This window comes from Phalaenopsis equestris, unplaced genomic scaffold (assembly GCF_001263595.1).
Source record: "Phalaenopsis equestris unplaced genomic scaffold, ASM126359v1 Scaffold000404, whole genome shotgun sequence".
In the NCBI taxonomy this organism is placed as follows: domain Eukaryota; kingdom Viridiplantae; phylum Streptophyta; class Magnoliopsida; order Asparagales; family Orchidaceae; genus Phalaenopsis; species Phalaenopsis equestris.
In genome coordinates this window covers 160,169-181,871 of record NW_018164846.1, presented here as the reverse complement: position 1 = coordinate 181,871, position 21,703 = coordinate 160,169, and the positions used below count along the sequence as shown (strand labels likewise).

General features: G+C 35.7%; 1 protein-coding gene across 1 annotated transcript in view; it reads right to left on the bottom strand.

Moving 5' to 3' along the window:
* LOC110026933 (serine/threonine-protein kinase dst1) overlaps nucleotides 1–21,703 on the bottom strand; it is a 97,892-nt gene that overhangs the window by 42,328 nt on the left and 33,861 nt on the right. Inside the window, exons 5-6 of the mRNA XM_020728158.1 lie at nucleotides 1,023–1,113; nucleotides 796–848 (exon numbers count right to left, since the gene is read on the bottom strand). Of these exons, the coding sequence (XP_020583817.1) occupies nucleotides 796–848; nucleotides 1,023–1,113 (144 nt within the window). The remainder of the gene's footprint in view (nucleotides 1–795; nucleotides 849–1,022; nucleotides 1,114–21,703) is intronic.

The window sequence follows — 21,703 nt, the reverse complement described above, 5'->3', positions numbered from 1 at the left end:
GAAAGAGTGGTAATTTCACATGATTTCACAGTAAAATGATTTTCATGCACTGAATCAAAATTATATCAAGAAACAGAGGAATTGCAGGGGAGATACAATGAAAAATATACAAGCATGAAATTGCAAATTACTAAAGTAACACTTGTTAAGTAAAATTATCATTCTCTGTGAAAACAACTTTGAATTTGGCTTCCAAACTTCACATAAGTTGTGCAGGGACTCCATTTAAAGAATGACCAAACCAGATCCTCAAAATAAAATCAAAATGTACAAGATGAAAAACAGATTGAATGGAAACACCGAATTGATCCAAGCCTTTATTCACAAGTCTCTGCAAATAAGAAATTCATAATGCCTAAATCTTACAATAAAAGTCAATTTAAAGACTCGATATGTTTAAAAAACATACAATCCAATGAAGCTCAGGCCAATGCAAATCTGGAGGAGAGATGATATATGCACCCTAATTTTGACAATACAGAGAACCTGTTTCTACGACTAGAACTCATGACCTTGAAATCATAATAAAAGCAACTTAACTCTTGCCTTGGGCTTACCTCAATGACTAAATGTAAAGATGAAATTTGTAAAATATGCACAGCAAAAATATGGCCAGTCATATGCAATTGTCAAAAAATAAATAGTACTGCTTCCAGCTATTTCTATGAGGATATGCACAACACAAATACCATAAAGAATGCATGGCAAAATTAAATGTATCAAATTAAGTCACAGAAGCCATCAGCATTATAAAAAAGGTTCAATCATAAAACATTGCTCATTAATATATTATACCGTGTTACGTTTTGACATGGTCCTGGTAAGCTGGGCAGCTACACCAAAATCACCTGACCAAAGAATCAGATAAATAATCAACACCAAGCAAGCCATTCACGTCTATAAGGGAAAACAGTTTTTCATAAAATAACAGATAACAAAACTTGAAATACCAAGTTAAATGGAAAATTTGAAAGCATCATAAAGAGTGAAAATCGCTAATGATGAAATGATGTGGTGCTCACCCAGCTTTACCTCTCCTTGCTCAGTAAGTAATATGTTCCCCCCCTTTATGTCTCTATGGACCTTAAAAATCGAGTGCAAGTAAGCAAGGCCCTGCATCAGGTAGAAGCTCAACGTCTATCTGAAGAAAGACTAAAAAATTCCTTATCTCTAATTAAATTTAAGTATCATGCAAATTCTTCAACAGAACAAATAAAAGAACAAAATTATATGAATGGTACACATTTGCCACAGTAAAGCATGAGCAACCAAAATGAAATACAGAGACAAAGGATTAACTGTTGCAATCAAACGTGGAATAATAATTTAATTTACTGCAAACAAAACACGATATACCATTTAAGTCTATAAATACAACAAAGAGTATTTGATAAAAGCTGCAGTTTAATTGCTTGAATATTGCAGTGCATTTGTTTCATTGCTTGTCACATTCAAGTTAGTCAGAAAAAAGAAAAACATAACATCACTCATTTTGGGTCATTAACTTGATAGGACTTTGGTAGCCTGATATCTTTAAGGAGGGCCAATATAATTCCTTGGGGCATTAATTTCATGAAATTATTACTTTAGATGCACTCACCATTATCATAATCATTTCCTAAGCACAATTATGAATCCTTATTTTTCATTTGTTCTTGCTTAATGCTCCGTCATGTATCAAATAAATTCTTTGCAAATCGTTTTAAGCAACTTCTAGCCATGTTACCTTAATCTTCAATACATGCAATGCCAAATATTCCTCTAATATAATCATTCTTTAATCCATAATTCTTACTTTTGGCATACATTCATTTAACACTCTCATTCTAAATATGTACAACTTAGATATTAATGATTTTTTTCCTGGTAAACACACAGATTCATAAAAAATTGCCGATATAATTGCTATAATATAAAATTTATCTTTAATTCTCCATGTTGTTCCCTTAACACCAACTTTTGAAGGAAATTCTCCAGTTTAAACCCCAGCCAGAACTTCAAAAATCATATTATCAACTAAGCATTCAATTTGTTTGTAAAATTGAATAATATAGTTAAGCCTATCCTATGTAAGTATCGCTTAGACATCTAATAATATTGATTGACAGTTGTTAACATTACACTAACAAAATTGCATATCATATACAGTGGTTTGGTGCTACTAAGTTTAAGCCCTCTATCTTTTAAACTTGTTTTCAATTGTTCTAATTTTTACTTATTTCAGTGGTTATATCGCCAATTAAAATTATATCATCCATTAAAAAAACATATATTTAGGCACCCTACTTCGAATAGTTATGTTCTATACAGTTAATGAATATAGAGCACAGAGAAAATGTAAAATGAATGTATCATAAGAAAATTTCATTTCAAAAAAAAAATATCCTCTTCATTATTTTTGATTTGAAAGTTTCAAAGATTGAAAGAAAATATCTCATCCAATAATTTCAAACTTCTAAATTCTTTAATGCAACATTTTTACTCTCTTTCTAAAATTTTTAGATCCCAAAAATGGGAGAGAAGTAGAGAGTACGAATTCAAAGAGGAAACAAAGAGTAGTGGTCGCTCAACTGTAGTAGAACTAATAAAAGCTTCTAAATCATTTTTAAGATAGTGACATTAGAATTTAAACAGTTAATTTTTTCAATTTTTTTGCTTTGTTGAAATTTCTGATTTGTACAAGTCTGTAATATTTCATGAAAATTTAAAAAGTTATTTTATATTTAAATCTTCATAAATCATTTCGTATTCTGTTAAGAAGAAAAAAAGGTGAATATTGAAACACAATATCTTTATAATTTCCATAATATTTATACTATATAGAAAAGTAATATAGGGGAAGTGCGGCATGAATTAAATACTATCCTACTCTACAAAACCTTCGCTTCAAGAGCACTAGCAAATCCCAAGCTCCACTAGTAAATGTGTATTCACGACACCTTCTCCGCTCATACTTACATTCATTCTCTTCTCTCAAAGATTGAAAGTTCTCACCTATCCCACCGTTCGCTCGGGGACTTAGAACTTTCAAGAAGGAAATGAGCAGTCAGATGGTAGGATTAAAATTAAATTATTAATTCTAAGTAAGATTAAAATTTAATTATTAATTCTAAATATAAACATAAAGAAAGAGGCAAAAAAATGCACAAAAAGAAATTTTAAAAATCCAAGTTAAAAGAAAATATATCTCCAATGTTGACCCCTTTATAATACAAAATCTTATTTCTATCACTAATTTATATAAAAATATTAAAACAACAAAATGAGTTATCTAAAACAACTTAGTGAAGTTCGGTACACCTCTAAATTACAATAGGTTAATAAAAAGAAGACAATATATATGTTAGCATTTCATATTTGTTATAGAAAATCATATAATAATATTAACGACATATGCTCATATGTGAAATCAAAAATTTTTATATGCATTGGCATTCACTTCATTTTTAGGATTTAATCTTTTAACTTTTACTACACTTCATACTCTTAAATGTATAAATCGTCTCGGAAGAACGTTCTAAATATAATCTAACATACCCCTGGCTAATACCTACCTCTCAGCATAATGGGACGAAAAACAAGTCTACCATTATATGAGATAGAAAGATACCTACACACCCTAGCAGACATTTTCCTATCAGCACTTTAAGATCTAAATTTCACGATGTTTGAGGAAGTAGGAAAGAATCCACGTGCATGAGCAAATTTAAAAGTAACAAAAAAGCTCGTCATTTGTCAACGCCTCGTGTTTGGCTCGCTAAGTACGTCATGTTTGATTCATTCGTTAAGCAAACAAGTCGAACATAAATATTTTTTTCAGTTCGATTCATAAATGCTTCGAACACGAACAAATTTTTGTTTAATCGTGTTCGGCTAGTTTTGGCTCAAATTAATTAAATAATAAATAAATAATATGTAAAAATTAGAAGAATGATATATTTGATATTATATCAAAATTTTTATTTGTATAAATGTTAAAAAAAAATTGGTGTTAGATATGTAAATCTCTGTTTTAAAAGGCGTTTACAGGGTTTGCCCAGGGTGTTCCCCAGGGAGAGAGATAAGCCTATTCGCCCCAAGCCCGTGAGGGGAGCGTAATGCTCACTGGGCGTACGCCCAGGAGCTCCCACAGCGCAATTTGTGCCTCATGGGACGTACGCCCCATCTATTAATCAAATACAACAGCAACAACAACAACAACAACAAAGCCTTAATCCCACTACGTGGGGTCGGCTACATGAATCATTTTTCTCCATTGTGTCCTATTTAGTGTCATATTTTCATTTATTTCTAGTAAATTAAGATAATTTTTAATACAATAAGCTCAAGTCTTCCTAGCTCTACCTCTGCCTTTCTTAACACAAGTCGAATCTAAAACATCTACTCTCCTAATCGGATCATCAGATGGTCGACGTTTAATGTGACTGAACCATCTAAGACGACTTTCTCTAACTTTGTCCGTCACAGGAGCTACACCAACCCTATCACGGATATATTCATTTCGCATTTTGTCTCTAAGTGCAAAGCCACTCATCCACCTAATCATTCTCATCTCGGTAACACTTAACTTATTATTATGCTTCTCTTTTAAAAGCAGGACTTTTCTATCACACAATAGGCCCGATGCATTCTCCCATTTCAACCAACTAACTTAAATTCTACTAATAACATCTCCATATATATATCTCCATCACTTTGAACAATAGACCCGAGATATCTAAAACATTCACACCTTTTAATGATTTGATCAACCATAGGTACAATGCTGTCGCTAGAGCTACTACTACTAAAATTATATTTCATGTATTCAATTTTAGATATACTTAAACGAAGACCTAAATTCCAATGTAGACCTCCATTATTCAAGTTTTTCTAGAACTATTTCTATAGTTCTATCCACAAGAACTATATCATCAGTGAAAAACATACACTAAGGTATATCCTCCAAATGCCCAGTAAGAGCATCCATAATTGAAGCAAAAAAGATATGGGCTTAAAGCCGATCTCTGATGTAATCCAACAGAAATAAGAAAATATTTGGTCAATCCTCCTTCAGTTTGAACACAAGTAACAACTCTAGTATACATATCTTTAATGACTTGAATATAAGTCATATCAACACCTTTCTTCTGAAGAATTCTCCAAAGGATATCTCTTGGAACCTTATCGTAAGATTTTTCTAAATCAATAAAAATCAAATGTAGATTCTCCTTATTATCTCTGAACTTCTCAATCAAACCTCAATAAATGTATAACTTTCATGGTAAACCAGCCCCGAATAAATCCAAATTGACTATGAGAAATATTTGTGATGTGTCTTAACCTATGTTCAATTACCCTCTCCCATAACTTTAAAGTATGACACATCAACTTAATTCACTATAATTTGCACACTCTTGTGCATCCCTTTATTCTTAAAAATGGGGACCAAAAAACTCTTCATCCACTCCTCAATCATCTTTTTAGTTTTTAAAATAATATTAAAGAGCTTAGTAAGCCAAGAAACACCCAAATCTACCAAATATTCCACACTTCAATTGGGATATCATCAGGTCCTACAGACTTTCCACCCTTGGTTTTCTTTGAAGTCTCCTCAACTTCTTTTTTATTAATGCAACGGTAAAAATAAAACGTTTTATTATTATTCACGATATTAAGATCACTAAGATCGATCGTATTTTCAAAAACTTCATTAAAAAGTTTATCAAAATAACTCACCCACCTATGTTGAATATCATTTTCTAAGAAAAATATTTTTTGATTTCCATCTTTAATACACTTTACTTGAGTTAAATCTTTACTTTTTTTTCTCTTTGTCTGGCTAGTTTATACATATATTTTTCACTCTCCATAGTATCTAATTTATTATAAAGATCATTAAAAGCAGAATTTTTAGTATCACAGATTGTTCTTTTAGGCTCTCTGCGGGTCGTTTGATATTTTTCTCAGTTCTCTAAGCTTTTACATTTAAACCAGTTTTTATAACATAATTTCTTATATTTTATCTTTTCTTTCACATTATTATTCCACCACCAACTATTTTTATTTATAAAAATTTTTTTTCTTTTGATTCTCCAAGCACATATTTTGTTACATGTTTAATAGTGTTTGTTATTTTATCCCACATAACATTTGTTTTTTCATGAATATCCCAAATTTTTAAATCTTGAATTTTACTCATAAAAATAGTTTATTTGTCTTTTAAGTTTCTCCATCTAATTCTACGATAATGAGTCATAGTATTATTTATTTTACAACTCCTAATATTAAAATCTAGAACTAATAAACGATGTTAGGTACTTAAATTTTCACTTGGAATGACCTTACAATCTTTACAATCGCGACGATCTCTTCTCCTCGTAAAAAAATAATCAATTTGTGTTTTATTAGATTCACACTTATAAGTAATAAGATATTCATCTTTTTTCTTAAATAAAGTATTAGTAATGGTCAAAAGGATTCATGTCATAATTTTTTTTTGATAAGTTTTACGTTGGCTGTCGACTACCTAACGCAACCCTCCACTTTTCACATCCGGGCTTGGGACCGGCAACGGCAGTGTTCCATCTATTAATCAAATAAAAAGGAAAAAAAGCAATAATTATTCATACTTAATCAATCCACATAGATTTAATACCTCCCTCGAATGCAGAAACACGAAAGAACTAGCCACCATTTGCTTTGACACTCCTGCAGCAGGCGGTCGCACCGTCTGCTTCGTACCGCATGAAAGAGTGCCTGTTTTGTCTACTTCGACGTGCACGCAGACGATCCATCCATCAGGCTTCTGCTTTGTCCTTCTTGGCTTCTCCCCGTGGAGGCAATCCCCCAAGGTTTCCTCTCCGGTCGGCAGGAAGATGACACTCGCATCCTCAGCCACAATTCCTTCTCTTTCCCACACCCGTGCTCTCCCGCAGGCCTAGCCCGATTCATTTGGTTAGAGGTTTATATTGTTTCATCATTTTTATTATTTTACACTACAGCTACATTGAGTTTATTGTACCTACAGTAGTTTCACTATAGCTAAAGTAAACTGCAAATTTTTTTAGCTTTTTGCAATTTGCTAGAGACATTTTAATATTTTTTATGCACAAATAGTTTATATTTTTCCTTTAATATTTATATTTCTTTTTTTTTACTATGGGGCTTACGCCCGACGCCTTGGGGCGTGCCCCATAACAGTTGAAACGCCCACGCCTTTCAAAACATAGATGTAAATACATAAGAATTGGGTGGTATGTATGTAAATTAGTCTAGACTTGCAACTTACCGTGTCCCCCAGGCATTTAATCATATAAGGAGTTAGATATCTAAATACATATATATTTGGTGTTATCTATGTAAATATAACTTGAACTACATACCCCATGGTCCCCGCCCAGCCGACCTTTTAGTCCTACGCCAATAGTAAAAAGCTAGGCAATTTGGAAAACAGTGTAATTTAGTGAAGGGTGGTCGGTGTTGTCTAAGAAATTATTAGTTTTCATAATGATGGATTAATTTATTAAAATGTATTTAATATTAATATAAATATCACACTTTTTGATAAAAATTTAAATGAGTTTTTAGATTAATCAAGCTCAAATTCAAGTTGATCAGAATCTCTCTACATATGTAGTTTTTGCAATAAAAATCTTTTTTCTCGGAACGAGTTTATTTCAAACCAAACACGAGCCGAAATTAAACACATTCGAACCGATCACGAACAGATTTTTAGCGAACAATTTTGAACACGAGCTGAATTTGAACAACTAAAATTTTGAATGAGTCAAACATGAAAATGCCCTGAGCTAGCTTACTCTCGACTCGTTTAAAGCCCTAAGTACATGTATGTCCCCAGCTGGAAAGATAAGGGGTAAACTCTTTCTATCCTCATGCATATACAAATAATTCATATATAAAATATTTATATTTCATTCTTCATAGCATACATTATTTTCTTATGAGACACTTTATATTTATCAACTAATAAATAAATGCACTTCTAATAAAACTTAAAGAGATGTAATAAAATGATGTCCTTTAGGAGAAATTTTTGTGCGCCTATTAATATAGAAATGTTAATAATAAAAAATATTACCCATCACCAAATAAACTTTTACCAAATTAAACTCTAATTGGACGCTTCTAGAATACTCTCTTTTATGTTTTTTATACAATTGTACCAAGCAACTGCATGTAATTGGGGTGTTCCAAATTAAGCCCTGTAGGGGAGCTCTCGAGTAACTTTCTTGTTATTTCCCTTCCATTCTACAATTTATACAAAAGAGCTATTCATCGCAAGTTTTTCTTTTTTCTGATTTCAATTGTTTTCATGGTATCAGAGCTTTCTGCCTTTCTGTAACCATGGAGGAGTCCTCAACTTTGGCACTAAGCAACAACCTAGCCGCACTCAAGATCACAGAACAATACATGCTTCCCTCTCTGAAATTTCTAGTCTACAACATCAAAACCGTTGTTACCACCCGGTTGGCCACAGACAACTACCACTTATGGAAATCTCAAAGAAATGGATTTGGCGTCTTCATCGATGGCTCCACTCCAAAATCACTAGAAACCATCACTACCGAAGTAGGAATAGTTACCCACAACCCACCTCACTGAACCTAGATTCTCATTGACCAAAACCTAGCAGCTACCATCCTCTCCACCATCTTCACCATTGTTCTACCCTATGTTATCAATCTTGACAGCTACTATGAAATCTAGGGACTATTGGAAAAACGCCTACAAGCTACCAATTGATCAAGAGTCATCCAATTGAAAAACAAACTTCACAATGTGAGCATGAAGAACCAAACAATGACTCAATTTTTGACTCAAATCAAGGTACTACTCGACAATATCAAGCCTCCAGATCATCTATACATAACGAAGGTATCATCCTTTACATACTTAAGGGATTACCTCCTCCCTATCAAGCTTTTAAAACAGCCATTAGACCTTCTTTATCCCTTATCGGTCTCGAAGATCTATATTCATTTTTTTGCACAACGAAGAGATCAGTATCTCTAGTGATACATCCAGCACACCTCTCCAATCAGAGATTCAATTCTCCTTATACTCGAACTGAGGCAAAAATCGTGGTATCTACAGGAGACAAGGCAAAGCTAACACTTCTTTCAGAGCTTCACATGACAGCAGTCAGCAATCATCCAAGCGCGAAAGCACCACAATGTTGACATCATGTGAATCTGAACTATCAACCCAAACAACCAACGGATCACACAGACCTTATCACCTTAGCATCTCCCAATCCAAAATGGTACCTCAATACGAGATCATCACAACACTTAATAACTGATCTCATCAACTTACAAAGCTACGAACCTAATCAAGGTCAGGAACAAGCCTTCGTCGGCAATGGAAATATTATTCCCATTCAAAGCAGCGGTCAAGGGCTGTTTCCAACTCCTACCCGTAAGATATCCCTCTCAAACTTATTTCACACACCACAAATCACTCATAATCTCATCTATATTTCTCAACTCGCCTCCGACAACGATTGTATCATTTTATTTCATGCCTCCGGCTACCAAATCAAGGATCGCACAACCCAACAAATTCTTCTCCAAGGTCCTCGTTTTGAGGGACTACCCCATGCTCATTCGCAAGCAAGCTCTACTCTCCAGAACAGCTAGTGTTGAAATTTGGCACCACCAACTTAGTCACCCCCATAGCAATGTCCTTCGTACCATTGCAACTCAGCATCCAAATCTCAATATTCCAAGATAAAATTCCTTTTGTAATTCTTGTGTCACAACAAAACAGCATAATATTAGTTTATGCCTTCTAGTAATCATACATATTCTCCATGTGAACTTATTCACACCAATGTATGGGGACCTTCCACATATATTTCTAATCAAGCTTATCAGTTTTATGTAATTTTCATGGATGATGCAACTAAATACACATAAGTATTACCTATGATTCATAAATTTGAAAGCTTAACTCATTTCATTAATCTTTACCATCATATTGTAAAGCAATTCAACTCCCATATCAAAATCCTACGCTCTGACGATGGTGGAGAATACAAAAGTCATCAGTACAAAGAATTCCTAACTAAATAAGGCATCATTCATCAATATGCATACCCTTACACACCAAAGCAAAACGGTCTTGTCGAACGCAAACATCGCCACATTCTTGAGATGACAAGAGCCTTACTTGCAATATCTAACCTACCACTATACTTCTAGCCAAACACCATTCTCACGGTGGTTCACCTTATAAACAGGTTACCCTCCACCACAACTAAACATATATCCCAATATCAATTTCTGCTTGACCATCCACCCAATTATGAAAATCTACGCTCTTATGAATGCACTTGCTTCCCTTGGCTTCCTCCGTCCAACACTCCAAACTAGACCAATCTGACCAATGCGTTTTTCTTGGGTATCCCGACAACTTTAAAGGCTACAAATGCTTTCACCCTCCAACCGGCAAGATTATTAATTCTCGGCATGTCGTTCAAAGAACTCAACTACCTATAAAAACAACTCCCACCTCAACCAACAAAGTTCTCCTCCTCTTCAGAAATCATACCACCTTTCACCCTTATTCCGACGTCTCTCCCTATCTCTTCTACACAGCAAACAGCACAAATCAATACCCCACCCATCCATGATACTTTTAAACTACCTGTATTACCTCCCTACCAATCTCCACATTACCAATTCAGCCAACAGCCACAGCAGGTCATCACGTGACCACACGATTCCAAACAAGTTCCTTATAGCCCAAAAAGAATTTCACTCTTCAGCACTCAATTACCACTGAGAAGGAACCTCTCACTTCAAGGAAGCCAATCTCACTGGCAAAAAGCTATGCAAACCAAACTTGAGGTTCTTCACAATCAGCGAACCTGAACCTTAGTTCCCTCGCCTTCAAATCAATCCATTATGGGTAGCAAATGGACTTATAAAATCAAACATCGAAAAGACGGAACCATTGCCAAGTACAAAGCTCGATGAGTTGCCCAAGGTTACCAACAAGAATACAGCTTGCACTACATAGAAATATTCAGCTCGGTTGCGAAACATTCTACAATTCGAGCTCTCCTCACCATTTATGTTCACCGGCAATGGTCAATTTCACAATTACACGTATCAAATGCATTTCTTCACGGTGATCTTCACGAGACGTCTATATGCGCCAACCACCAGAACATGTCGATACACACAAACCACATCATGTATGTCTATTACGAAAGACCATATACAGCCTCAATCAATCACTGTGTCAATGGATTAATACCTTCAAGAGCAATCTAGTCCAAGTAGGCTTCTGCAAAAGTCAAGCTGACCCCTCCCTTTTCCTCTACCATCGTAACTCCACTCAAATATATCTCCTCTATGTGGACGATAGTTTGGTCACGGGTAACAACAACAACGACATCCATAATATGATAGCAGCCCTCAAAAACAAACTCTTCATGAAGCTCTTGGGTTCGATATCTACCTTCCCCGATAGCAACATTCTCCATACCAAAACAGCTCTATTCTTCCTTCAAACTTATTACGCCTCCAAAATTCTCACCAAGGCAGGCATGGAAAATTGTAAACCAATGCCTACCCCAATGGCATCTCAACGCAATGTCGACTTGCACACCCTCGACTATGAATCTCCGCAACAATCTGTCAATCCATCTCTCTATAGACATTTAATAGGCTCACTACAAAATTTAACCATCACACGACTAAATATCAACTTCACGGTGAATATACTCTCCCAACATCTTCAACAACCACTTTGTGCACACTTCCAACAACTTGAGCGCCTCCTGCGATATATCAAAGGAACTGTGGATTTTGGTCTCCCTACACAGCCAGGGTCTCTCACACTCTGCAGCTATTCCGACCCAAGCTAAGCAAGTGATACAATGGACCGCTGCTTCACATAACTGGTCATTGCACCTTTCTAGGGACTATATTCCTATCTTGGCAAGATAAGAAGCAACCTATCTTAGCTCGGTCCTCCACTGAAGCCGAATACAGAGCTCTCTACACAACAGGTACTAAAGTCATATGACTACTTAGACTACTCAAGATTTTCAAGTTTCGATCATCTCACCACCTACAACTCATTGTCACAACACCTCAGCCATGGTGATTGCACACAATGCAGTCTTCAACACCCGCACCAAGCATATCATCACTTCATTCACAAGAAAATTTTGTCCAACGAAGCCACTCGAACTTATATTTCTACCACGAATCAACCGACAGACATCTTCACCAAACCACTTCTTAATGCTCGCTTCCTCTTCCTTCATGACAGGCTAACACTTCAACCACGAAGCATCGGCCTGCGAGGGAATAATAAAGAATATTACTCATCACTAGATAATTTTTTACCAAATTACTCTCGATTGATCAATTCTAAAATACTCTCTCGTTTATGCTTTTTATATAGTTGTACCTAGCAGCTACATGTGTCGACCGGGATTTTTGAAAAGATGAATTTAAATTTGAATTTAAGTATATATAGATATCAATGTAATTTTGATTTTGAAAAAAATAGTTTTTGATTTTAAAATAAATGAGACCAAACAGATCTCACATATTTAATAGTTTGAACGGCTGAGCGCGATACCACATATAATACACTATCCCGAAGGATAAACATATCACTTATAGTAGACTCAATCACTCAAACCAAGGAATTTTGTGGCAACCGTTCAGCCTGCAAAACATTTTATGTATGACCAACAAGTTTCCCTACCTAATATAAGAATTAGATAGGGTTTATTTTATCTGGGTTTTTTATTTCCCATAGAAGCAAGCTCCTATAGTTAATTACATCTTAAATGACGGGTCACTTAAGAAGACTCTCGATTAAGATATGTGATTCTGCCTTCAAGATTTCAAAGTTTAGGAATCCAAATGAATGAAGAGTATGGGATGTCACGGATACGAGGAGAACCTCGGCGACTTCTCAACTATCCTATTGTCTGGCTTTATGTCTTTGAAATGATGTTATTCAATGTTTAATCATGCAATTTATTTTAGAATTTATGACATACATTGCACGATAATCGATCGTGCAAATAGCCTAGAAAGTTAGGAAGATTTACACCGTGTCGTACTACAACCTCGGATTTAAACCGCAAGTGAATCGATTTAAAAGCATTTAAATTCTTTTAAAAACAAAAAATCAAACCAACCTCCAAAAGGTGCTTAAAAGTCTCCAAAAATCAGCAGTTCAAAGTGTCCAAATAGATGTATAAAAGCCTCAAAGCACAACTTAAACCTTAACGAATAAGACCTCAAAATACAACTTAAACGTTAACAAATAAAGCTTCAAAATGACTAATAAGACTTCAAAATGTATCTTAAACCTTAACGAATAAAGCTTCAAAATATGGCTCAAAACATCACAAAAGAAAGTTTCAAAGTGCAGCCCAAACACCGCTAAAAAGAGCTTCAAGTGCAGCCCAAACATCACTAAAGAGAGCTTCAAGTGCAACCCAAACATCACTAAAGAGAGCTTCATGTGTAGCCCAAACACCACTAAAGAGAGTTTCAAGATGCAACCCAACATCACTAAAGAGAGCCCCAAGATGCAACCCAAACATATCACTAAGACAAGGCAAAACAGCAGCCCGGATTAGTTTCAAAAACAACTTAGAAACAGACTACAAAACCACTCCTAAATAGGGCAAAACCGCAGCATGAATCAGCCCACGAAAGCATTTTCAAAAGACTCCAAACCGCAACCAACTCAACCCGAAAGACATGTTTTTAAAAGCCCCGAAATGCAGCAAATTCAATCCAACATATGCATTTTTTAGAAGCCCCAAAACCATGCATATACGCGGCCAAAAATAGTACTCAAAACCTTTACAAACAGAAATTACATAAGGCCCAAAACGTTGAGCACATGTAGCCCAAAACAATGCTCGAAGCCTTTCCAAAATAGTTCTTAATTCAACCCAAAATCAGTATTTAAACCCGTCCAAAATAGTGAATAAACAGCTTTAAAACAATGCTTAAATCTGCCCCAAAACCATGCATACATCCGCTCCAAATTGACAAAAGTTCAGCATAAATACACACAAACTCCAGCAAATGTAACATCGATGCTTATAGTCAACCGAATATAGCATAAATATGTCTCCAAAACCAATCAAACGTAATATTTATGTGTCTCCAACTAGTCTATATCGATTGGAGAGCTGCTCGGTCGAGCGGCTTGCGAAGAAGAGGAGTCGGGCACTGAGGGCTCGCGAACGAACCAGAAGGCGCGAGGCAACGAGCGCGTGAGCTAGGGCACGCCCAGGTGCGGTCGATCGTGGGAGAGGAAGAGGATCGGGCTCGGCCACCTGTTAGGGCTCGGGAAGTGGAAGAGAGGGGGCAAGCCAGGGCTACGGTCGAGCCGCGACTGGGAAGAAGGGAGGGGAGGTTGCGTGCACGGTTTGGGTGAAATAGGGTTTAAAATAATGATTTCTTCTTATTTTTATTATTTTATTTTATTTTATTATTTAAGTATATTAATTAGCGTGTGATTTATTCGTGCTCGAAACCCTAGCAAAGTGGGTATCCTCCCTAGGTAAAATTGACGCGTCGGCGCAGTCCGTTTCGTCATCCGAGGTCGTTCGGACAAGTTCATCGTTTTACGTGTGATTTGCTCGTATGCGGAATTATAGTAATATAAGTGTAATCTCTAGGTAAAATCAACATCCCGGACGAGCTGGCGCAATACGTTCTGTCATCTGAGGTCGTCTGTGCAAGTCCACATTTTTTTAAGTTCAATTTTAGTCTGATTTGCGCAACCTAGTGGATTTTGTGTATTTTGTGTGTGTGTGAATGTGTTGATAAAGTTATAAAGGGATTTCCCTAGGGCTTGAGATCATATTAGGAACTCTCTCTCTGAGTCACCACATGGTGGTCTTTAACCACTCAACCAAATGATGATAGTTTGTGAGCACAATCACTCGATCAAATGATGATGGCTTGAGGTCACCCATGAGAGACACCACAAGAGAATCAAGAAGTGACTTGAATTTCTAAGAGGGGTAGGTCCCAGCACTAGTCCTCTAGGAAAGTTAATACGGGAAATATTAAGGCTAGATCCTAAGATCTATGAAGAGAAAGGAAAGACCTCATAAAAATAAGGTCAACAACATCTAATTGAGGTTTTCTAAATTACTCCTTGCAGGGGAGCACTCAAGTAGCTTTCTTGTTGCATATTGATATTTCCCTTTCATTCTATAGTTTATACAAAAGAGGTATCCATTGCATCTTTTTCCTTCTTGCCAATTTCATTTATTTTCAATTAACACTTGTATTTCGTGCCCAACAACGTAAAAAGTCAAATATAATTTAAATCTCAAAGATATAGCTCACAATTGAATTAAGAATACATCTATAAATTAATAATATTATTATAATTTAAAAACATAACTATCAACCTAAAATTGCAAATACTTCTCCTTATTCTCATATTCTGAAATATTCAATCCTACAGATCAAACCCAAATTTACTCTTAAAACATATGTATCATTCAAGTTCTTTGTACTTATAACTAGAATATCCAAAAGATTATTAAAATTCAATTAAGATCCTAAATTATTTTCAAAAATACTAATTAATTTAAGCATTTAATTTATCATAATAATTAGATAAAATTCTAAACTTGCCTCGATTCACTTCTTTCTTCTCTTTACAAAGTTCACGATCCAAATCTCCTATTAAGTCAAATGTTTTTTAATTCCTCACTTTTCTTCCTCTTTTGAACAATCTTTGAATCTTTGATCTCGATCTCCCTTGTCCTTTAATTTAATTATTAGTTTAAATTTAATCACTTTACCCTCAATAGGACACAATGGAGAAAACTGATTTATGCAGTCAACCATAATTAACAGGATTAAAGCTTGTTGTTGTTTTGTTGTTATACTCTCCTGATTCAAATTTGAAATTTCTTCCATCTCTGAATTCTTGACATTAATTATCATTACCACAAATTAACATTTAAATTCAATTTTTATTTTATTAAAAAAATCTAAATTAAACAAAACCCATCTCTTACTATGAAGGCTTGGTTCACTCCCCTGCATGCAACTCTCTTCCTTCCCTCTGCTATTTGACTAGAGTTTGCCATTGTCCTGCTCGAATTCGTGTACAAGTCGTTAGGCACCTTGCTTCTCAGGAGACGACTCCCCTCCTTGGGTAAACAAGTTGCTCGCCGTCTTCTTTCATACAAGAAGCTTGCACATGCGATCTCTCTCCCCTTCTTCTTCAATGTTGTTAGGCTATGTCCCAAGCAAGGCTTGCCTCGCCTCCCTATTCCCAAGCACGTAACTACCACAGATCACCCGCACGGCTGGCTTAGCAATGTCACACTGCACATCTGCCTTCGACACGCACGGACATCACCACACGAAAGACACCTCTTTTTTTCGCATTCGCTCTTTCCTCTGTCACTCGCTTTTGTTTCCTTATAAGAGCACAATAAGAGCTCCTTTGATGAGTAAAGATATTGCTACCATGAGTAAACCGAGCATTACACTTAAGGCAATGCTCATTAAAACCCTAAACAAATCCCTTTTTATTGGTACATCAAACCATCCAAACCTATCTTTTATTTTGATAGCCTCTCAATATATTCTTTTGGATTTACATCCTTTTCACCAAATCATAACCTGAGTATCCCACAATCATTTTGGGAATCTAATAACCCTTCTCGCCTCTGTAACACCCTAGCTCTACACCAAGAAAATATTTAACTCCCCAAAACAAAAAAAAATTCTATTCATTTTTAGCGGTGGGTATAATTTTCATTTATTGGCATCTTCAAAGATGAAGTATCCTCCTCTAATGAAATTGCTGTCAATTCGGAAAATTAGAATATAGCATTGATTGGATATTTATGGATAAATACCCTTACTCAGGATTTCTTTGCCTCAATTAAACCATCTTGACCCCTTAGGGAACCTTAATCTGTTTTAATTTAGTTGTGTGAACAATTTTGAACTAGTTTAGTCTGGAGGTATCCTTGGCTCCTTAGCAATAGGTCATTTCTTTTGTAGGAATGTTCGTCTGATTTTAAACCATCAAAGGAAGCATTCAACTCAATCCCAACATACAAAATGTTATTGGATTTACTCTATGTTACTATAATCTTACACGGATCTCAAAAATAGCTAGTATTTGTGGACCCAGCAAGTTGTGAGTCTTACAAGGATCTCAAAAATAGCTAGTATATGTGGGCCCTGCAAGTTGTGAATCGTCTCACAGCCACTAAATAAAACCGAACATTTTGCCAGGATTTGCATGTAGATATCTCTTAGCTATTCACTTCTTCATAAAATTTTAATAAACTTAGTGGGGAAAAGAAGCTTGGATATGTCGCTTATGATTTGAGACTGGAAGCATGCTCCCTTATAATTTTCTAGTCATAATAATATTAATTTCCCTCATATCATCTCTAAACATACACAACCTAATATGCTTGCTTATAAAACTCAGGATAGAGATAAAAACAGCTAATCAAAGACCATTTTCTCCCAACAGACCTTCCACCATAAACAACCGTATCTCTAAACATACACAACCTACTATAACACATTTCCCAACCATTGATATTAATATTTTCATAGCACCATCCATAACTCAAGAATTATCTCCTACTTCTACTTCTATAACTTCTCTATCTATTTCCAACCAAAATCCACCAATTATCCTTCCTCTATCTTGATTACATCAAACCTACAAGCTACTACTTATGGGTTTTTCTTTCCTTGTATACAGGTATTAATACCCCGACTGCACAGTTTGCCTTCATTAATTATTTTAAGAAATAGTTGCAAGATGAAGGTTATCTGCAGCTTACTTCATTACAAAGGTTAGCTTTGCTATTGGCTTAAAAAGATAATATGGCTCTATATGGAATTGCCTGACTTCATATGCATCTCAATTTTTGCGTAAACTAGAATTTGTTGCCACATCCACTAGAAATTGGCTATAAAGTTTAAGGTGGGTGGTAGGGCTTCTTTCCAACTTTTCACTGACACTTGGCTCAATTATTACACCTTGAAGGAGGTGTTTTTCGCTTGTTATTCTTTTTCAATCCCCCCATCACATCGCCCTTCTCTACCAGCATTCTCCAGAGGAATTGTTTTTGTCCCCCTCCAAATCTCTCAACTGCTCATATCATTGCAAATAATATTTGTGAGATTCCTATTTCTGTGGAGGAGGATAAATCTTTTGAAAACACTCTTGTTTTAAATCAGTTTATGCTAAAAAGACTTTACATTCCCACTTCTACATATTGATTGGGGAAATTTTGCACAGTTCAAAGGTCACTCTCTAAGATTCTCTGTTTACACCTGGACAATCCTTAATATTGTCACGAATTTGGTTATTGGTCTCAATTGCAATTCCTTTTGTAGTTTGTGCATAGGCGACATAAAGAATTTAACTTTTCCATTCTTCTGTGAGGAAGCACACTTAATCCATGGCCCTTTATTTGGAGTTGTATTTCAAATCCCTTTCTCTATTCTCTAAATTAAAAAACTCTTACCTACTTATTACCACATTGCTTTCTAATAGGATATGGACAAAAAGAAAAATTAGAATCATAATTTATGGACCTATGGCATTCAACAAATCCTACATGTCATGAAGTTTAAGTTATAAATTTGGTTTGTGGTCCCAACTGCAGTTCCCTTTGTAGTTTGTGCAAGGGCAACATGGAAAATCACACTCAATTCTTTCCACATCCATTCCCCATGGAACTTTTCCATTCTTCTCTAGAGAAGCCCAATTCTTCCTTGACTGGCCCTTTATTTGGAGTGGTATTTCAAATCCCTTTCTCTATTCCCTGAATCAAAAAGCTCTACCTACCTATTACCCCATTGCTTTCTAATAGCATATGGATAAAAGAAAAATTAGGGTCATATTTTATCGACTTATGGTTTTCAACAAAACCTACATGTCATTAAGTTAGCAGAAAGGTCGAAAGTTCCCTATAAATTTCCCTTGTGGTGCTTCAAAACTTTGAAATTCTTGGCCTCATGATAAGACGTGAGGTCTTTGCTATGATTTTAGTTGCTTGTTAAAGATTTTAATAGTCAAATTTTTTTTGAAGACAATGAATAACTGCAAATTTGTTAATGTTAGTGTACATCTAGTTTGCTCGATTAAACACTTGGTTAAAAGCATCATCTCTCTTTCCCCTCAACTTAGTGTTGTTGGGTCCTCTCAGTCTTCTAATGAATACCATTAGCTAGGATTTTTGTTCTCCATTCATAATTCCAAGAGCATGTTAGCTGCTGTAGTCCTGGTTATTGAGATGATATGGCTATTATATTAGCTAGCTTATGCATTACTAATTCTAAGAATATTCAACTATCTATTTCACATATAATAATCTAACAATTAATTTGCACGCTTTCATCATTGGAACATGTCATTAATACTTGGATGAATACCCATCGAGCATGATCAGCAGCTCCTAAACATTTTGTTGGTACATGTCCTCTATGTCCATCAAATTTTTCTTCCTATAATTGCCTAGCTCCTGTTTATGAAGCTTATACATATACATATATACACATATACAACATACATATACATACGAATACATTCATATACATGCATACACAGATACAATTACATTTGTATACATACGTAAACATACATAAACACAAAGATAGATACAAATAAATATGAGTCTACATATACTTTTTTTTTTTTTTTTGAGAAAGACCAAAGGCAAATATATTAAATAGAAAGTGGGAGAGATAGATTGTGTGGGAGGGCCCAAACATAGCACCATGCTCACATGATAACCACCACATCAAATTGTTCCAAAAGCCAAAAATACAGAAAAAACATGAGAGATTTAAAGCAAAAACCAAAAAACGCTAAAATACAGAGTATTAGGTAACTAGAGGGAGACTCAATTTTGTCTTGTCTCTGCCTCTAGTTCTAGGGAATGAGCCAGCTAATAAATTGGTAAGATGAGTGTCATTGTCAGTAGTAACCAATGTATCATCCAATAAATTCCCGAGTTCGAGTCGGACTCCATTTTTCTTCTTCCTCCTGGAATAGACCTGTCATTCCTCATCCATAGATTGGCTCACCTGATCAGTGGATTGGTTTAAAGTGTGTCGGACATGTATAGATTGTTAAACATTAGAAGCAACTACTTGTTGTACCAGCTGATCTTTTATCGGATCGAATGAACACTCTCGTGTGTCTTGACATATAAGTGAGTGGTATAAGCACATTTGGATATGTACCTATATTATTATGTTCTTCATTTGGGACTGAGGTGTTGAAAAAAAGATCGGGTTACACCTTCTAAGCAGGGATGGTAGATGGCTAATATTTAGCGAAATTCGACCTTAGATGAGGTGCAAGCGATAGCAAATAGTGGAACTGTGGCCAAACATACTACAATGAGAGCAATAAAGAGGGTGTGATTCTATTTTAACATTTTTATTAATACCCGTTGTGAGTGGTGTCAATTCATACCTCATCTAAAGCTGGTTGAGTGATATCTGTCTCAACTAACACAAAAGTCATAGAGGCTCTGGAGACAGCAAGTGTAGGAATATCAATCTTGAGAGGCTTACTGTAAGCAGTTGCTAAAGAGTAAAGAATTTTCAAGTTGAACAGGTGTAATTTTAATCCCAGAAACTTTATCCAAACATGAATGATAGGGGACTCTGTTTTTAGATCAAAATCGACAGTCCACTTGAGAATTCCCGTAAAAAGGTTGTCGATCTTGATAACTTTTTGAGAAAAAATGCGAGTGTAATCGACAACGTGAGATAACTGAATAAGTATATGTCGATCGTTAAATAAGTCAATATTTCAACTACCCAATAGCTTCATAGCATCAAACTCTTTCCGAATGATCTACTGTTTTGGGTGACCATAAAAAAATTTCTCCACTGTAGCAAAACGTCAAGAAGATGCGAGAGTACTGGTTTCAATCTTAGTGAGAATAAGAGCAGACTTCCCATTTTTTTTCATGTTTTTTAATGAAAGTGTGATCACCACCACCTTCAAGAGCCTCGTGGAAAGATTCTGGAACATTGCAATGAGGAAAATTGCAAAACTTGTCAATATGAAAATCAGGCTCTGAAACTGAAAGAGGAGCACGAGTAAAAATAGGACAGTCGTCGGCAAGTGCATTGGCATAGGAACGCATTGTCGAGACCATCACTAGAATGGTCAGGCAGCTGCTAGAAAAAAGAGAGCAAAGGAAAATTTTGTCGAGCAAGGCGACAGGGACTCTTCAAGTACGGGAGATCTTCTGTCGGAAGAGGCGGGCAGGGCGAAGGCGTCGTCGAGGAAGAAATCGTCTGTCGGGCAAGAGGCAAGCAGACAAGCACGTCTTTGGTTAGGGGTGAAGACGACGTCGTCAGCTACGGGCGCTGCGAGACGAAACGGTTGTCTGTCGCAGACGTGTCGTCGGCTAAGCCGTGCAACCATAAGAGAAGACGTAGTCGTCGTCTTTGATTGAGGTAAACAAAAAAGACGTCGTCAGGCTGGAAAGACAAAACTCAAGCTTACGAATTCATGAAAATGTCGTCGTGGTAGACGACGAAGATGTGAGTCCGATAGTTTCACCGTCAGGAATCGCCCATCGTGCGAAACCAAACACATACATATATATATATATATATAAACAAATTAAAACTTTAATACAAAAAAAAAAAAAAAAACAAACACACACACA